General features: G+C 44.6%; 1 protein-coding gene across 1 annotated transcript in view; it reads left to right on the plus strand.

The window, feature by feature from the left end:
* Nucleotides 1-17,788, plus strand: part of LOC111076066 (fasciclin-2) — a 77,003-nt gene that overhangs the window by 5,368 nt on the left and 53,847 nt on the right. The window contains 1 exon segment of the mRNA XM_022369665.2: nt 1,089-1,348. Within this exon segment, the coding sequence (XP_022225357.2) occupies nt 1,279-1,348 (70 nt within the window). The 5' untranslated portion in view covers nt 1,089-1,278.

A 17,788-nucleotide genomic window follows, 5' to 3' on the forward strand; every position in this document is an offset into this window, starting at 1 on the left:
GGGTAAATTAAAATATCGATTGGGCGCCCCAGTAATAACGGTAGACACACATGGCGTTGCCAAGAGGAACATTTTGCTGGAGAAGGTGAAGGAGATGGAGTGAGAGGGGTACCTGTTGCCTGCTCTCTTCCCACAAGGACAACTCTTATGGATAAGAGAGAAAGAGAGTCAAAGGTGCCTTATCGCCAAACAGACAGCAAACAAACCGCTAATCGAATGTGCGCTCTCGCCCGCTTCCGATAAGCGTGAGAGAGGGAGAGAGACGGCGACAGCAACAGATAATGATCAAGAGAGAGAGAGAGGAATAAAGACAATACAATTTATTGGAAATTGTATATTTATTTATTTATTAAGATATGCCAAAACATTTTTTTTACTGTTTAAATATGCGCTGCAGGTCCCTCGCTCTCCCACCCCCGCTCCATCCCTTATTAACCCCCTCCTCTGCCGCTGTCGCTGCTACGTGCTTCGACTGCAGAGAGCGGCAGCCGCAGTAATTTCCGTTACAAAACTGGCCGAAGTGGCAGCGACGCCGACGTCAAAAAAGAACAGACAAGCCAAAGCAGAAGCAGCGCGCTGTGTCCGCGACAGCAAAGAACAAAGTTGCAGGGTACAAATAGGAATGGTGAGGTACTTGTAGAGTGTTTAAGCAGTGCTTCACCCTTGTATGGCATGCACCTTGGAAGAAACCTGCTGCCAAGACAAAGCACACACGCACAAACGCACACACACACACACCCATGCATATGGTGGATATGTGTGAACAAGTTCTTCTCTTTGACTGCTGTTGCGGTCGCTGTCGACGGTCGCTGCTGCCATCTCTGTCGCGCTCTCTGCAATGAAATTGCTCGTGTGTGACGCAGAGCCGGCCATGGAATGACGCTCTCCAGCAAATGAGTCGAGTCTATCCCCGCGACCGACCCCCGCGACCCCCTCTCACAACCTTAATAGCAGTTAAAAGGCCAACATTTGGCATTTGGTAAAAACTTAACCCTGCCTTTTGCATCTTTTGAAATATCAAATGATTTGTCACTACTTAACCCTTGGCTCCTGCCTCTCTCTCTCTGTCTCTCTTTTCTTTCTTGCAGATTCACACGCAACAGCAGAGTCCACATTGACAGAAGAAACAGTAATTTTTTCAACATTTTTTTTCCTGTGGAGCAAAAAATTTGACTAAACTTTGTGCAAGCGAACAAAAAACACAAGCAGAACCAGTGGACGAGACACCAAAGAAGAAGACGAGAGATAAGAGGAACAAGGAACAAATATAAGAACAAAATGGGAGAACCGACGCCGCCGCTGTCCCTCGTCTGGGCAGCGCTGCTGCTGTGCAGCTGCTCGCTAATAGGTGAGTGAATACGTTCCACAATTGGACTTGCAGTCCACGCACAGTCCACACATATTCCCGCCATTTATAATTAGAAATTAAATTAAAAAATAGAAAAATCAGTATTAGATCTGATAGTAATTATCTTAAAGGATATTTCTTTTAATTTCAATTTAAAGGATAGTGGAAGTAAAGGGTATATCTAAAGCAGTGAAATGGATCCACATGAATATATCGAATATCCATCTCAGTAGGAACCCCCCTATAACCTCTTTTTGTGTTGAATAAATCCCAATTAAACTTGACAGAATGATGTGTATATGCAAAACCTAGAAGACGAGAATGTTCCATCACAAGAGATAAAAAAGATAGCAACAGATGGAAACTGGCAAATGGAAACCTGGCTAAAATACTAGTCTCCTCTCTCTTATCAGCAGTTTATTCTTCCACGATTTGGGTGTTTATTTAAAGTAACAGACAGATGGGAAGGACGGGCTATAATCCGAACAAATTACCCGAAGTGTACCTGAGCATTTTCTCGTTACCTGATTGTCTGATTGCCGCATGCCGCCCGCCGCCTGACCCTGAGCCAAACCAAACGCTACGCAAATACCCGCGTAGAAACTACGATAGAACCCAAAACAACATCCCAAATGCAGAACAAAATACAAAAAAAAACACCCAGAAGTATAATGCTCCTTATCGCAATCTCAAACGAAAATTTTAGAGTCAATATTTGTTTTAGCTACGAGGGGCTCTGTAGAGAGATGTGCTGCTATTCGTACGAATCATAAATTTTTTGAAGAATTACAGACAGAATACAGATACAATTAACAGATACATTTTGAGCGTAAGACAAGGCAGCACCTGACTTGCGGTGAAAAAAAAAAAAAAAAAACACGAAACGTTGGACAAACACTTGACTTTGAAGATTGCGCAACAAGCGGGAGATGTTGCCATGGGTGGGAAACAGATCTCACATTTACGGAACCAGGATTTCATATGTTCATGACACACAAACTGCAATCCACAAAGTGGTTTTTCCATAGTAATAGCGAAATATCTGGTGACCAAGGCACTAGGCACGCATGAGATAGTTTAGATGGGACCATCCAGCTCTGGCTTTAGAATCATTTGGGTTTTATGTGCATATATGAAATAAATATTAATGAAATGGCAGAGCGAATGATGACTTGTTGTCTGCTGAGGCCCTGAGAAGCACTTTCTCCCGCCTGTAGGCTAGAGAAAACTTCTCTTCTCACTCAGACAAAAAAAAGATACACACAGACTTCCCAAGCAATTAACGCATCCGGTTTTTAGAGGGAACCAAAAAAAAAAAAACAGACCTCAGACTCCAGACTTTTTGGGAGGTTCTAAAAACAGTAACAAAGTTAAAATTAATTAACGCTGATGCTTGCGCCCCTTTTCTGTGGGATTTAGAGACGAAGAAAAAGCAAAACAAGAACTTGCAACAAAGAGAAAAGCCAGCGCGTCATGGAATCATGACTCACAAAAAGGAAAAGCCGATCAATGTGTGCTTTTTCACTAGCCACAAAACAGAGAGGAAGTGAAGGCTTTCAGCTTGAGAAGGTTTAAGCCTTAAACGATCGATTGATGGCCATGAAACGACTTAACATTGGGAAGAGTTTTCCCACCACCCAAAAGTGTTGGGTTTCGGGGCAAGATCTGACATTGTTTTTGGAGACCTGCAACCAGCTCCACTCAGCTACTTCAATTCCGCGAATAACTTTTTTAGGAGACCCTCTTCTTATAAAAAGTTAACTCCACTCTTGAGTGGTCTTTCTCTGAGCCCTTTTCCCCTCTCTCTCTCTCTCGCTGCTCTAATTGTTGTCATGCTCTGCTCTCTTCCCCAAGAAGTGGAGCTTGTGTTTAGATATTTTCCCGTGCAATTTTCATGGTGGAAAAGCTGTCTTTGTTCGACAGCAGCAGCAGCAGCAGCAGCAACAGCAACAGAAAAGGCAGAAGGAGGGCTGCCAGTAGTGCGCCTGACTGGCGGCTGCCATCAAGGAGAGTGCCTTAGCGAGTGGACAGTCCCTAATTAGCAAAAGGAACCGAAAACCCAGCTTAATTTGTGAGGCGATTTTCCCCTTTAGAGGAGGCGAAAGAGTGAAAAAGGACTGACGTCTGAGAGGGAAAACTGTCAGCTAGTCATTGTATACCGTTAATGGATGGCTCTTCCTGCCTCTCTCTCTCTCTCTCTACATTCGCTGACGCTTTTGTTAATGCTCTCCATAGTGCGTTTCGTGGCTATCAGCTTTTGGCGAAATGGAGGCTACAAGCAGAAATATTAATTTTTTTAATGCAATTTTTAATTCTAAAATTGTAAGATCTTTCGTAGACCTATTACACGCACTGTACATGCATACGGGTGCAGTATTTTACAATGCAAACCACATGATGATGATGTTCGTTCCCCCCGCTGAAATCTTCTGCTGCCCAGTCTCCCATTTCCAGTTTCCAGTTCTCAAGAAACGGAGTCCATCTCTGTCTCTTAAGTGGGGGGAATTTCTCAGGTGCAAGGGAGCGAGAGAGTGAGTTGAGTGGTCAAGCGGTGCGGTCGGGCAAGCAGCAACCTCTTCGCATTTGTGTGCCACTTGACAAGAAGACATAAGGAACGATGTGGAAGAAACACAGAAGCAGCAGAACAAACAACAACAAAAACTAAGTGAACAGGAGACAGAAAGAGAGAGCAACAAAATGAAGCAACAGGGAAAAGGAAATTCCAATTATGTTGCAAAAAATAAAAATAAAATACAAAACAACAACAACCACAAAAAAAAAACGTCTGTGGATTTTGTGCGTAGAAAACAGAAAAAGAAATTGTTGCTTCTTGTTTCTCTCTGGCTCTCTTTAGCCCACCCCTTTTTTCTGCCCCACCCCCCCTTTCATGCACTATGTTCGCCTTGTACTGTTATGTTCTTCCGCTTCTGTTGTGCGATTTTCTCTCTATAAAATACTCTTCTCCCCGGACAGAGCATAATTATTTTTCAATGCAGAAAATACATATGAAAATACCAAAAAAAAATATACATGTATATAATTTATAATGCAACGCTAGAGAACAAATCGGGGGGAACACCAAATATCTCAAGAGATCTTTGTAGTGGAACAGTCTTGTTTTACAGGGTTGTAATTATCCATCCATCCCATCTAGTTTCATTAAGATTTTTCAAAAAAATTGAATCTTTAATTTTTGTTCGATATAGTATTTCTTTTATTTGGAAGTTAGTTTTTGGAAACCTTCAAATATTTTGTTTGCCTCTTCAAGTGTATCTCTATCGTCGTCTATCAAATGTGTTAATCTTTTCTACTTGTTTTAATTTTAATCCAAGTAAAACCTCCTCCGCATTCTCTATCGTTCCCGCCCCCCGCTCCCCTGCGTTGGCTCAAAAGAGCTTTGCATTCTCTTTAATTAATAAAACAAAGCATTTTTGGATTGAGCGCAGCGCCGCGGCAGGAAAACAAAAGCAGGACTCAAGTGCGCCGGGCTGCTGGCCCCCGCAGGCGGGACAGCTAGAAGAAACATTTGTATCTTGTGTGTCTGTAGTATCTGTATCTCAATGGACGCTTCTTGTTCGTGGCAGAGTTAGAGAGGGGGGGGAGAGAGAGCCTGATCCAAAATGAGTATTTTGCCTAATTAACAGATTTACTCCTCTCCTCATCGAGAGAGGCAAGAAGAGGAGAGGGAGACCGAAAGTTTTCCATTTTAGTAGGGAAATTTTCACCTGCAGGAAAACTATTCGCCCAAACGTTGCAGGCGGAGGGGGGGAGGGATTTTTTAAGCTCCATGAAGAAGACCCAACGAATTAATGCCATGAAAGCTGCTGGAGGAATTAAGCGATTGCAAAATATGAATCAGGAATGAATGCCAAGAGATGTTGAAGATTGATTGACTGCAGATTGAAAAGCAATCATTGGCTTCAACGGTGAGGCATTCTGCTTTAGACAGGGCTTAAGCGATCGCTGCAGGGAGAAAGAGAGAGCGACAGATAGTGGGAGAGGAAAAAGGAGGGCCAGAGAGAGAGAGTGAAAGAGCGACAGAGACACAGCATAATTATCGAAAATGAGGGAAGGGAAAAAGTGAGAAATAAGAAATGAGAAAAACAATTGAATTGAATTTTGTGTGAAAAATCAACCAAAGAGTGGACAGAGAGAGAGAGAGGGAGGGCACTGGCACCCGCGAGACATTGAGGGGTTAAGCCCGCATAATCCCCCACGCCCCAGCAGATGAGGAGGCACAAAAACAATGGGACAGTGGCAGAGACAATGAAGGAAAGCCGCAGATAGAGAGATAGAAAGAAATGAAGAAAAAATACCAATGAAGGAGTACCCCTACCCTCCCCTACCTCTACCTCTACCCTTTCTGCTTTTCAATGGAATGATGAATGAATTTTAAATTAAAATTCCACAAATATAAAACCTCATGTGTGTCTACCGCGATCCAAAGAATCAGAGAGACACGACGATGAGGGTCCGCATGGCCGGCCAGTGCCCATTCCTCAGGGGATATTTCAACCAAAAGTTCTCTAGAGAATGTACGCCCCAAGCTACTTACCCCACTCGTTGAACCGATGAAGCTTCTTTGGAACAAGCCCAAAGCCTGTAGCTTCAGGAATATCAAAAAATAGATCGACTCTATTCGTATGATTTATATAGGAACTTCAAGATGTAGGTAAATATGGGGAAAAGTAAGAGGTATGCAGGAATATTTTTACATCAAAGATACATCATCGATCTGAAGAGATTCCTGATGGAAAGAGACCTTAGAAAGATCCTTCTTTCTTTCCTTAGTTCTTTCTTGAGGTTCCATTGCTGGTTGGTTGATGGCTTTGGATCGCATTCTGCCAGTGGCAGGAAGTTACCTCCCTCTTTCTCCTTCTCCTTCCCTTTCCCACTGCCATGTTCTGGCGACGTGCGTTGCCTCATCAAATGGACGTCCGATGTCGGACCCTGGCTTCCAAATTGAGTTATAAGACACGGCACGGAGGATGGGTATGGGGGAGGGAGGGGTTTCTCCTGCTTTTTTTCATTCCTCATTCTTTCGATTCGATTCGATTTGAGATTCTACCTGCCGCTGCATGCCGCATGCCGTATGTATGCCGTATGCCGCATGTGGGGGAACCATCTGTGAGGCGGCACACACAGGTAACCCGATGACGATGAGGATGACGACAGGGGCATACACAACTAATTGCTAATTGGATTATGTCTTACTGCCAGTCCCAGTCCAAGTCCCCGTTACCCATTCTACATGTGGCATGCAGCAGGCAGTGCAGGAGGAAAGGTCATTGATATACGCCTGCCGCCTGCCGCTCTCGCTCCCGCCTTTGGCCGTAATCCGAAATGGTCTAGGCCTGGACTCTGCCGCTACCACCCCTTCCTCCCTCTCTCTCACTCTCTCTCGGGCTTCGATGGAGGGTTGAATGTTTTTAATTGACTCTTGCCCCATCATTGCAATTGCATAACAATGAGAGACGATGGACGGCAACCCTGTGCCTGCACTGCCCTGTCTCCTTTGCAACCCTGTGGCTGTCGCCCCTCTCTATCCTTCATGTGTGTGTGTGTGTGTGTGTGTGTGTCTGCCTCCCTCTGCCGCCTGATTGCGGCGTCAATTGTCAATTTTGTTACCTTCTGTCCCGTTCTGTCTGTCTGTCTGTCCGTCCGTCCATCTGTCCATTCCGTCTGGGTCTTCTAATTGGTAATGCAAAGTGCATGACCAGTGGCCTACCCTCCCCCACCCCCAACCCACCTTCATTTCTGACTTCTGGTGTGTGTCCTTTCGTTCTCTCTTCCTCTGCCTCTCTACCTCCCTCCCTCCCGGCACTGTACTCTTCTTTCTTTGTCTCCTGCCCCTACCACGTTCATTCTTTCTTCTTTGTCTCCTCGTTTGCCTTTTGTTCTCTTCTCCCTGTCTCTGTCTCTGGAAATGGAGCTGGGAGTTCGTTTAATCAATTTTCTTTTTTTCTATTTCGCATTTTTCAAGTGTACTTCTGAGTCCTCTGGCCACACGAAGTGACTCTGTGAAGAGAGTCCTAAAAGTGGATTGCCAATTGTTGGGTCAAATGGGATTTCCATTTGGATTGCATTCGAATCTAGATCCATTTTCGCTTAACCTCAATTCCTGGCCCCAATGGATCTAAAGTGGTCTGGTCGAGAGTGGAACAAAGGAGCGTGGAACAGTGGAGCCGAATGTCGGCGTGTGGCATTGTACTTCCATTGGATCCTAGGCTATATGATCCATTTGAGTGTGTGGATCGCATTCAGTGGAACAGTGGATGTCAATTGTGGGGGACGAATGAATGCCATGCACGTTCCCCTTTTTGATTACCATTCCAATTGCATTGCACTTAGCATAGTCCTTTCTTTCCCACTCCCCGCCCTTCCTCTCCTTCCGTCATTGCATCACTCATTAGGTTTCCCACACACTGCAAATTGTCGCTCTCCCACTCATCTGCATCCTTCGGCACTTATCTACCATGTTGTTGCTATTTTTTGTTTTTTGTTCCCACCATTAAGCCGCGGCTATCAGCGGCAGCGAAGCGGCAGAGAGCATTACAAAAACAAGAAGAAGTAAAAAAAATAACAGTGCAAGCATACGATACCCAGTACCAAGTACCCATCCCATCCCACTACACTCCACTCCACTCCCCTAAACCCTTTCCACCTTTTGCCTTCCGCTTCTTTTGGCAATTTTCAGCATTTAAGCAAATAAACCGCTCCTCTGCCAGCAGTGCACCTCTGCTCTGCTGCTCTGCTGGCCACCTCTGCCCGCACTCCAATCTGCTCTGCTGGCACCTCTGCCTGCACTCTCTTCTGCTGTCACGCTCTGGCCGCTGCCTGGGATGCACACACCTCACCACATTCATATGGTGTTTTGGTGTGCTGCTGCTGCTGCTGCGCTCTGTCTGTCTCTCTTCTCTTGGCGTCATTATCAGCGTTTACCTCTGTCGCTGTCGCTGTCGTTGCCTCTGCTGATGCTCGATTCCATTGCGCGTTCTGTTTTTTGAGAAGGGCATTGGGGTATGATGATTCGTTGGCAGTTCAATGCAAAAACACCAGTATACCAGCAGTACACGATCATGTGCAAAGGGTATCCAACAAGTTGACTCCCAGAGGGAAGCAAATTAAAAAAGGGACTGCAAATTGTTTTTTGCTCTTCTTCATCGCTCTCTTGATGTTGTTCTTTCCTTTTAGGGAGAGGGTGGGATAGCAAGCGGTAGCATGGATACCAATTCACTGCATACATACATACATAAGTACATATGTAGTTGTTGCTAAAAGTGAAATTAATGATGAAAAGTCAATCAGGTGTGAGGACTTACATAAGTGCACTCAAATGCCCTTCAATAGGAAATTCCAAATATGAACTAGTTCTCACGGTAAATACTAACGAATTCCAGTTTACAAGCAAAAAAAAACCCACTCGTTAATCATATAAGCAATAAGCTTAAAGCAAAAACCATCTGGTGCAACTTCCTCTCGGTGAAAAGTTTTTGTAAACTACTTATGTAGTTCCGCGTCTTGAACAATGAACTAGTTCGGCAAACTCCTTTTGGCTTTTGGCTGCCGGCTCTCTACCCCCCTCCACCTCACCACTCTCTCTTCAAACATCTCCTTTTGGCCTGAGAGCCGCTTAGTCGCTTCCACCGTCATCATTATTATCCCATTCCACAAAAGTTGGCTAAAAACTTTTCAGCCGCGTTGCCGCCAACTTGGCTGTGGGATCCATTGGCGAGATGCAGTCCCTCCACAACCCCACTCCCCAATCCCCTGGGCTGGGGCATAGTTTAGCGTAAATTTTCATAATTTTATGGCAATTTTTCACATGCCCATTCGCTACAACAGCAACAGCAAAAGACAAGACAGCAAAAGTAACATTGGGAAGATGATCCGAGGCTTCAGATACCCTTGAATATTGATGGTCGAGTCGAGACCAAGCCGCAGCTTGTTACCCGCTGATACCAAGCATAAATAAAAAAAAAAACCGAAGAGCTCTGCCACATGACGCGTGAAAAAAAGAAACTCTCTGCTTACTTTACAGGGTATGAAAGGAGGACGGGCAAAAGTAACATCAGAAGAAGCCTGTGAAAAACGGTCAAGCACAAGCTCTCTTGCCCACTCATTCCGTCAGTCATTTTGCCTCTCCTCCATCCTCTCTCTCTGGGTCCGTCACGCTCTCGCTCTTCGCTCTTTGCTCTCCCCGCTGCCAAGCCGCCCATGTGCCGCTTTGTTTGTGTGTGTTTGCATTTCAGTCATGAACTTTTAAGCATTTGTCATGCATAATTTGAGCAGCAAATGTATTGGAATGAATTTCAAATTGATTGTTGCTCCTTGGGTACTCTTGGTGTTTGTGTTTACGACTCCTCCAGGACTCTGACTCACTGTGACAGAGAGGAGAAGGGGCTGGCAAAGGGAATTGCGGCAGAGGAGATTGTCAATAATTAGCTTAACCCATTAATAACCCAAGAATGCAGCAAACTGACTCAGCAAACGGATTAACAGGGGCGGACATTTAAGATTAATGATGCACGAGTCCATCCTCGCACCTCGTACCTGCCCCCAAAACAGAGACAGAGAAAGAGCTGCCTGCTAAAACAAGAACTTTAATACCGATGATGATGGTTTTACCTTCGGTTATTTTAGACATTTATTCATATTTGGGTATTGGTAAAATACATTTTTACTTCTAATAATTTGCATGCTACAATGAGATTTTTGGTATTCATTCGTTCTGCCAATTGCTTAGCTGCTGCTTGCTACTCGTTTCGCTTTTTTTCTGCCATAGCTTATGTATCTGCTGCGCCTCTGCTTTATTGTTGCTCGTAAGCTGTAAGCTCTTGCCTGCCTGCTGCATGCAGAGGGAGAGGGATGCAGCAGTCCAGCCAAAATTCCAAGTAAAACGCATTAAACACTCGAGAGCTGAGAGCATTGGAACACTGCAGGCGGACAGAGACCGATCTGATGATTAAGTTCTGCCGAAGATTCAGTTTTCAGCCAAAAACCCCATGTCTTCCTCTCTGTCCGTTTGGACTTTTGGGGGGAATTCTGTTCTGTAATTGAATGGCTGTGAAAAGCTGCCTTCTTCCCCACTCACAATCGTTTGCCACAATTGTCTTGGATGCGTTGCATTGGATAGCATTGCTGTTTTGGCCTAATCCTCTGGCCCACACGCAGTCGAAGGGCATTTATAATGCGATCAGACAGAAGGATTTCGGTTATCGATTGGGCATCCATCTAGAGAGGAGTCCTACCGTATGAGGATTAAAATTTGTGGAGTCTATGATTTGCTGGCTGGTAGGCCGAGACCGATGAGCGCATCACAGCGACCGAGGGGTGCTGCTGCATTGCCCGCGGACACAGTAAATGAGTGCTGGAATCTTTGATATCTTCTTGGGCTCTCTTGCCTCTCATCATTCTCACTCGTCCTTTCGGTATATATATTCGCAAAACAGCCGTGGGGCGCTGCTGCATGTACGCGCTGACATCATTCTTCGTCGTTCTTCATCCTCTCAATTGCTAATAAACGTAATTGCCGCTGCACAATGCCTGCCAACGAGGGAGTGGGTAGTGGGTAGGGGGGAAGACAGTACCGTTTACAATAACGGGAACAATAAATTTGCCGTCGTCTAAAAGGTGCCTAGGGGGGGGGAAAAGGGACACAGGACTCTCTGCTGCTCTCTCCCTCTGCTTCATTCGCTGGTTGACATTTGATTTCTGACGCGTGCCGCTTTAACGACAGCCCCAGAGGGAGAGGCGCACAACCGTAGTGAGAGAGCGAGGCAGCGAGGCAGGGCGAGAGGTGGCTGCAACACAAAAGGAGTGCCACATGCCACACACACAACCCCCCCGCTCCCTTCCCCTGGTTATTTCTGTCTTTATGATTGTTTTTGTTTAATTCTGTTTGTTGCAAACAAATAGGCGGAAAATTTTGATGTAGTCGAACGACAGACAGCGAGCGAGCGAGAGGTGGTGGAGGGTGGCGGTTTGCAGCAGGGGAGAGCTGCCCATGGTGCATGCAACATTTGGCATGCGTCCGGGCCATTTATCCCGTCCCCGTCCCCATCCCCATCCCTCCCACCCCGACACTCCCCGAGTTAGATGAGCAACGCGTGCTGTGGCCCCATTAAATTGTTTCTAGATTTATTAATTATTCAGTTTTCGCCAGAATCGGACGGATATTTACGGTTGCGGCCGGCGGGGGGGGGAACATATCTTCGGGAAAGAACTGTTTTGAGGAAATTCTTTTTCTTTTCCTGGGGCATGCCTCCTCCCCAGAGGGTCATTCTCGGGGCGAAGTGTTTTGTTCGAAGCCAATTAGGTGAATATCCGCAGCTATTTTTAAGTTCTGGCGGTGACTGTACTTCATATGCATAGAATCGATTATTAATCAATATATCTACATATAATTTAAACACCATTTTCTGTCGTTTTTGGATCTAACTATCCGCGTATCCATCTATATGTACGTCATGGCTATACTCATAAATTTCTTGACTTTTATGTCCTTATCGATAGAGCCATGAATAATCGAAATCGAAAATTATTGATATCCATAACTTTATTTATACCTCTTCTCTTACCATTTGGATCTGCCTGCCTGCCCATCCATTTAGCCCATAAATATTTTCGTTCATAAATTGCATGTTTCATGCGTTGCAACATTTCATCCCTACCCTTCCCTTCCCTGTTTCCATCCTCGAATTACATTTTCCACACCATTTAGTCGCGGCATTCATTTCATTCAGATATCCCTTGTACCATTGCAAACCGCCTCTGATAGCATGTCCAAGATCTTTGTCTTTGGACCAAGATTTTGCTTGTCTCTTCGACCTTCCATTTCACAGAAACTCCACAGAGGTCAGGGGCCGGGCCGACCTGTCGGATCTGTTAATGATGTTAAAACAACTTCCATTTGCTTGTTGTTTTTTTTCGGCCCCCCAAATGTCGCCTGATGGTCACTGAAGCCCCAAAAACGGAAGTCATACAACGACATTTTCTCACTCAATGAATCACAAAATGTCGCACTGGAGGGGCTATTCCTCCTCCCTCTGTGTGTGTGTGTGTGTGTTTGTGTTTTTTTTGGCGCCTAATGAAGCCATCGATGCGTGCAATGATTCACCCTACAACAGGTGTGCTCCTACTTGTGTTATTTTTTGTCGGTGTTAATCGATGCGTGAAAACACATCGATAGGCATTCGATAAAGAGGTACAGATGGCTGGATGGGGCTATAGGGTTACAGCGCCAGGAAGTGCCAGCAACAACAGCAGCAACAAAGAATGGATAACAATTTAAGGAAAATATAAGAATTATAAAGTTAATTTTGAATATCAGGCTGTGCATCTCGCTTTAGTATTTCCTCTTTCGTGTGCTTCTGCCTTTGCTGCTCTGCTCCTTTCCATTTTCCATATTTCTTTCTCGTAATTGGAATGTTTTCCCCTTCTGCTGATTGTGAAACTGTTCCCCCCCCCCCCCAAACTCTAATAGCTCTTCCTGCTCTTCCTACCTCCTATTCTTTCTCCTTTTCTCTCTACTCTTTCTGTTGTCTGTAATTAAGTTTTTGTTTAGAGAATATTTTGTCAGTTGGTTTATGTCTCCGAAGTCTCCGATTGAAGCCTGTGATAAAATTCAGCTGCAGATGCATTTCATTTAGATACAGATACGCCGTCCGTCTCTCCTTCCCTCTCTCTGTATCTGTTCTTCGAATAATTAAACGGGGGGCACAACAAACCGAAATGGCAGGAAAATTTACAAAATTTTCTATTAGAGAAAAGCCACTCTCGACCACCACTCCATGCTCCCCCGACCCAACCCATAGATGATCGCAGATGGGGCGAGCTGGCTGCTGAGAGCTGGGGCTATTTTTATATACTAATTGTCAGAGGCGCATAACCGAACGATACATTTGTATGTTTTGTGTCTGGGGAGCACTCTGCTGCCTGGGGGAATACCCAAAGTAATTCGCATCCCAACAGAAGCCACACTTGCCGCCCATCCATCATTCGGCTGGAGGGGAATACTGTGGGGAATATGCAGTCCTCCCATAATATCCATACGAAGGGAGTCCTAATGAAGTGTTGCCTTGTGGCAGATCCTTCTCTGTCTTTGCTTCTATTGGGGAAGTGTTTTTCTGGAGCTTAAAATACGTTTTAGATGGAAGAAAAAATATACTAAAAAAGGGAAACTTATTTAAAGAATTTGTATATATTTTATGGAGAATCCTATCCATATTAAAACAAATAGGATCAGCTGACATGTCTGCCATTTGGCTGATTGAACAATTGGCTTTCGAATACTTCCAATGCCAGAAACTTCTTGCATTCCACAAAACTCTTCTCGAATGTTTCCCTTAAGCCCCTGTGATTCCTCCTTAACTTTTTGAATATTCTGACATTTAATTGGAATTATGAATGAATAAACATTTTGAATGCTCTTTCTATATCGCCAAAAACCTTGAAACAAACATCCCCATTCCCATAGAGCCAGAGTATCGTCTCCCCTCTGCATTGCTTTCTCCGAAACTTTTATTTCCAAGCTGCCGCCTGAGCAAATACAGCTGCCACCCCATGCCATCATCATGTTGCAAGGACAAATTCAATAAAAACTGAACAATGTTAACTATCCTGTTTACATAATATGTCAATTAATGGGCAACAGAAAGAACAGAGCGACCGGAGCGGAGCGGAGAGTGACTGGGTGGGTGGGGAGGTTGCGAGCACTCAATGAGGAATGAGGACACAAGCTTTTACTCTCCCAACAAAATTTATGGCCCGCTGTGGCGATGCCTAGAAATTTTGGCATAGTTCTAAATGTCGTTACGGCCTAAGAGCAACATTATCCAGGGGAGATGGGGCAGCAGCAGCAGCAGGAGATGGGACAGGCCTGGGGACATAGCTTGGGACAGAGCTTGGTCCTTGGCTGCACTGAGGGGGTGGCTTCGAACAACATATTAATTTGATTTTCCTCCTTTTCTGTCAGGCCGCATAAATCAGTGCCCGCGCGCGCTCGGCGCTGACAACTCAACCCAAAAGGGCGGCTAGAGGGTGCGCTTTGTGGCAGGGGTTGTAGTGCCATCGATTGCTCATACCACAGCCGGGGCTGTCCTTTCTTTCCTTAGTCCTTAAATCAAAACGCAAGTCCACGCACTGCACTTTGCCAAATTGCGAATGTGATTTATCTACCAAAAAAAAAAGAAAGAAAGCCCAACGCCAGTTCTTGGCAGCCTCCTCTTAACACTTCATTTAAGCTGGAAATCTGAAGGATAATCTCAAGGATTTCAATTAGCATTAGAACGGGCAGCGACAATGGGCGAGAAAGGGCAAATGGGATCTAAGGGGTGGCGGCTGTTTTTTATGGCAGTGATTTCCCCCTTCCCCGCCCTGTAATTATTGTTTACAATTCAATTTTTTCCCTTCCCCTGGAAAATTGGAAAAGAGGATTAGTTAGCGAGAAGACAAGGGCTGGGGGATGGGGGATTACAAGGCCATCAAGTGGGTGTCGTTGTCACGTGTCCAACAATCATTTCGAAGGATTATCAAAATGGTTTGCCACCAAAACACCAAAATCCCTAAAACCTCATCAGGAAATTAAGAGAGACATTCCAAGGGATCTGCGAAATATGACACGTACTTGAGGGGGGCGGGGAGAGAGAGAAATGGAACCGGAAAGAACAGAAACTATAAATAGATTCAGAGATTCAGAGAGACCAGGAAATACATTTCGAGATTTTTGAGCGAAGAGTTATATTTTTTTGGAAATTGTTTTTAATGAATATTGAGCATTAAAATATTATAGAATTATATAACCAACTGCATACCAAATGCATACCTTAATGAGCTTACAATAAATACAATTTACTCTTCGGGCTACTCTTTGGTGCTGGCTTCAAGGCAAAGGTCATCCGCTCTGATCACTTCTGTAACCTTTTCAGTGCTGACAACTAAATCAATCAACGTGGCGCAGTGCTGCCACGTAAATCAATCAAACAAGCGAATAATCAATGACTCTTTACATGGTCTATATATTTGTATATCATATCATTGCTCAGCCGTTATGCGTATCTATGCGTAAAAGTATCTGCGATATCTACAATATATTTTATCACACCCACTAATGATTTACATTTCTCATTCTTTCAGGTAAGTGTCAATGTCAATGGCCACACACACGCATAAACGGCAGAACAGACAGACAGACAGCGAGACAATTCCGTAAGTCATGATTGATGATTTCACACCTTCTAAAAATTGGGGTCGGGGTGGCTCCCTCTTGGGATAGAGACCCATTCTCTGGATGATTGCCCTGCTCCTGTGTGTCGCGTTTTAATGGCCTGTTTATGCCACACATGTGCCTACCACGGCCATAATAAGAACTCATTAAAGGTGACAATGCAATGTGGTGACAATGCCCGCACAAGCCACGCCCCCATAGCTCCAAGCAAACGCCCACTAATTGTCGTGTCATATGGGGAAGAGTATTATAATGTTTGAGGGACATTTTCGGGATAGGAACCTCGTCGTGCTGGAGGTGTGAAACATCTTCCCGTGAAAGATACAAAGATACAATTAATTTGACAATTATGTTCCGCTGTTTGTTGTCAATGGAAAACAGCTGCATTGACATTGAATGGGGCTGCAACTCCACCTCCACCTCCAGCAAAACATCCACAAAATATACATATGAATGTTTAATGTGTATCTGTCAGATACATTTATCTGCTGCTGCGGCTGCTGCTGCTGTTTGATGCGAAAGGTCAACTTTTTTGGGTAACAGAAACAGAAATAGAAACCGAAATTGAAATAAAAATATTTTTGCTTTTAAATGCTGGAAATTATTACGAAAATAAAAAGATGCGGAATCCATCTATAGAGTATCTGAAAGATCCAAAAAAAAGCAAAGCTATATAAAACTTTCACTTGCAAGCAAAGGATTTCTTTCTTTCAGCAGAAGAAAAAAATGTAAAAAAATTTCCCTGCCTACAGCACGACGCGTCATGCAGCAGCGCCCCTCCACGCGGAAACCTGTTAAAGTGACATCAGGACTTTAATCAATGGCCATAATTGATTGAGACTCCCTTACCCCGACTCTGGTGGGGCTCTTGTGCCCAATGACACGAAACAAATGCAATTAGGTTCCCTGACTCTGGGATTCGATTTTGGTTTTCTTTATAAATAAATCGGGTCAAAAGCAACAGACACACACACAAACACACAGCAGATGCCTATGCCGATGCCCGATTCCCCTCTTCTTCAACATTTTTGTGGCGCCTTCTGCTGCAGCCCCTCCATTTACTGCCTGCCAAAACATAGAAATTTTTATAGTTTTGTTTATGGGAATACAACAGAAACAAGAACCAGAAGCAGTAGCAGCAGCAGCAGCAGAAACAGAGGCCCGACATTTAAATGAGTTTCAGCTTCAGCTGCAAGATTTTAGATATGATTCAAAAGCATAGCCAAAACGGGATCTATATAGATAGATATTCTCCTCCATTCACAATTCGTTGGACTTCAAAGTGCTTTTCGAGTCTCTGGAATTGATTTTCGTGTTCCGTCACACAGCGGAAAATAATTCTCGAAAATATTCTAAAAATACAAAGAGTTTGCCTTCTCTCGCCATAGCGCTTGGCCGCTAGCTTGTCCGACCAAATGAAATGTGTCGCCAAATATACGTATAAAGTGTTGTATCTATAGCTACTCGTGCACGAGTGTGCGAGTAGGAGTATCTTTGTGGCAAGTATCTACGCATCTAGTGCGTGTATATTTAGACCCTGGGGTTGGGGTTGGCGTTTTAGGGGCTCTCCTGGATTTCTGGGTCAAGCCCCTGCCCCTCCCTGCCCCGCCTGCCAATTGGCTTTGTCGTTGTGTATTTCTTTGGTTTGGCTTTGGTTTCGTGTTTGTCTTATTGATTGGGAATTAGGGAAAGGTCAGGCGCCAGTCTGCTGCTGTGGGAATGCCTTTTGTTCCTTTTTTTTTTTGGGGCTTTTTATTCCTTTGTGGGTACCCCTGCATCCCGGCTTGTGGGAAGTCATCGGCCCATCGCCTAACAAGCCCTGTCTTTGCTTCATTAGCCAGCCAGGCAGCCAGCCAGCCGGGCAGTTACAGTTCTACCAAATGCCACTAGTTGGTGGAGAGGGAAGATGCCGGGAGTCGGGAGGAGGAGGAGGTCACAAGCAATGCGTTTAAGTGCTTAAGATACAAGTTTTTGGTGCTTTGTAAATATCAAATGGTGATTTAAAATACTCAAATCCATCATTAAAATCACTCAGATACATTTGTATCTGTGGGATACTTTTCAAACACACATTTGAAGCATATCCCACAAGTCACGTAAATATCTGCATCTATTGGTTATCCCAATGTATCTTTGCATCCATTAATCATCGAAATAAAGCATCTATGGATATCTGTGGGACAATCGTCCCCTAATTGCACGCTCCAACCCAA

The sequence above is a fragment of the Drosophila obscura genome, unplaced genomic scaffold, assembly GCF_018151105.1.
Source record: "Drosophila obscura isolate BZ-5 IFL unplaced genomic scaffold, ASM1815110v1 contig_29, whole genome shotgun sequence".
In the NCBI taxonomy this organism is placed as follows: domain Eukaryota; kingdom Metazoa; phylum Arthropoda; class Insecta; order Diptera; family Drosophilidae; genus Drosophila; species Drosophila obscura.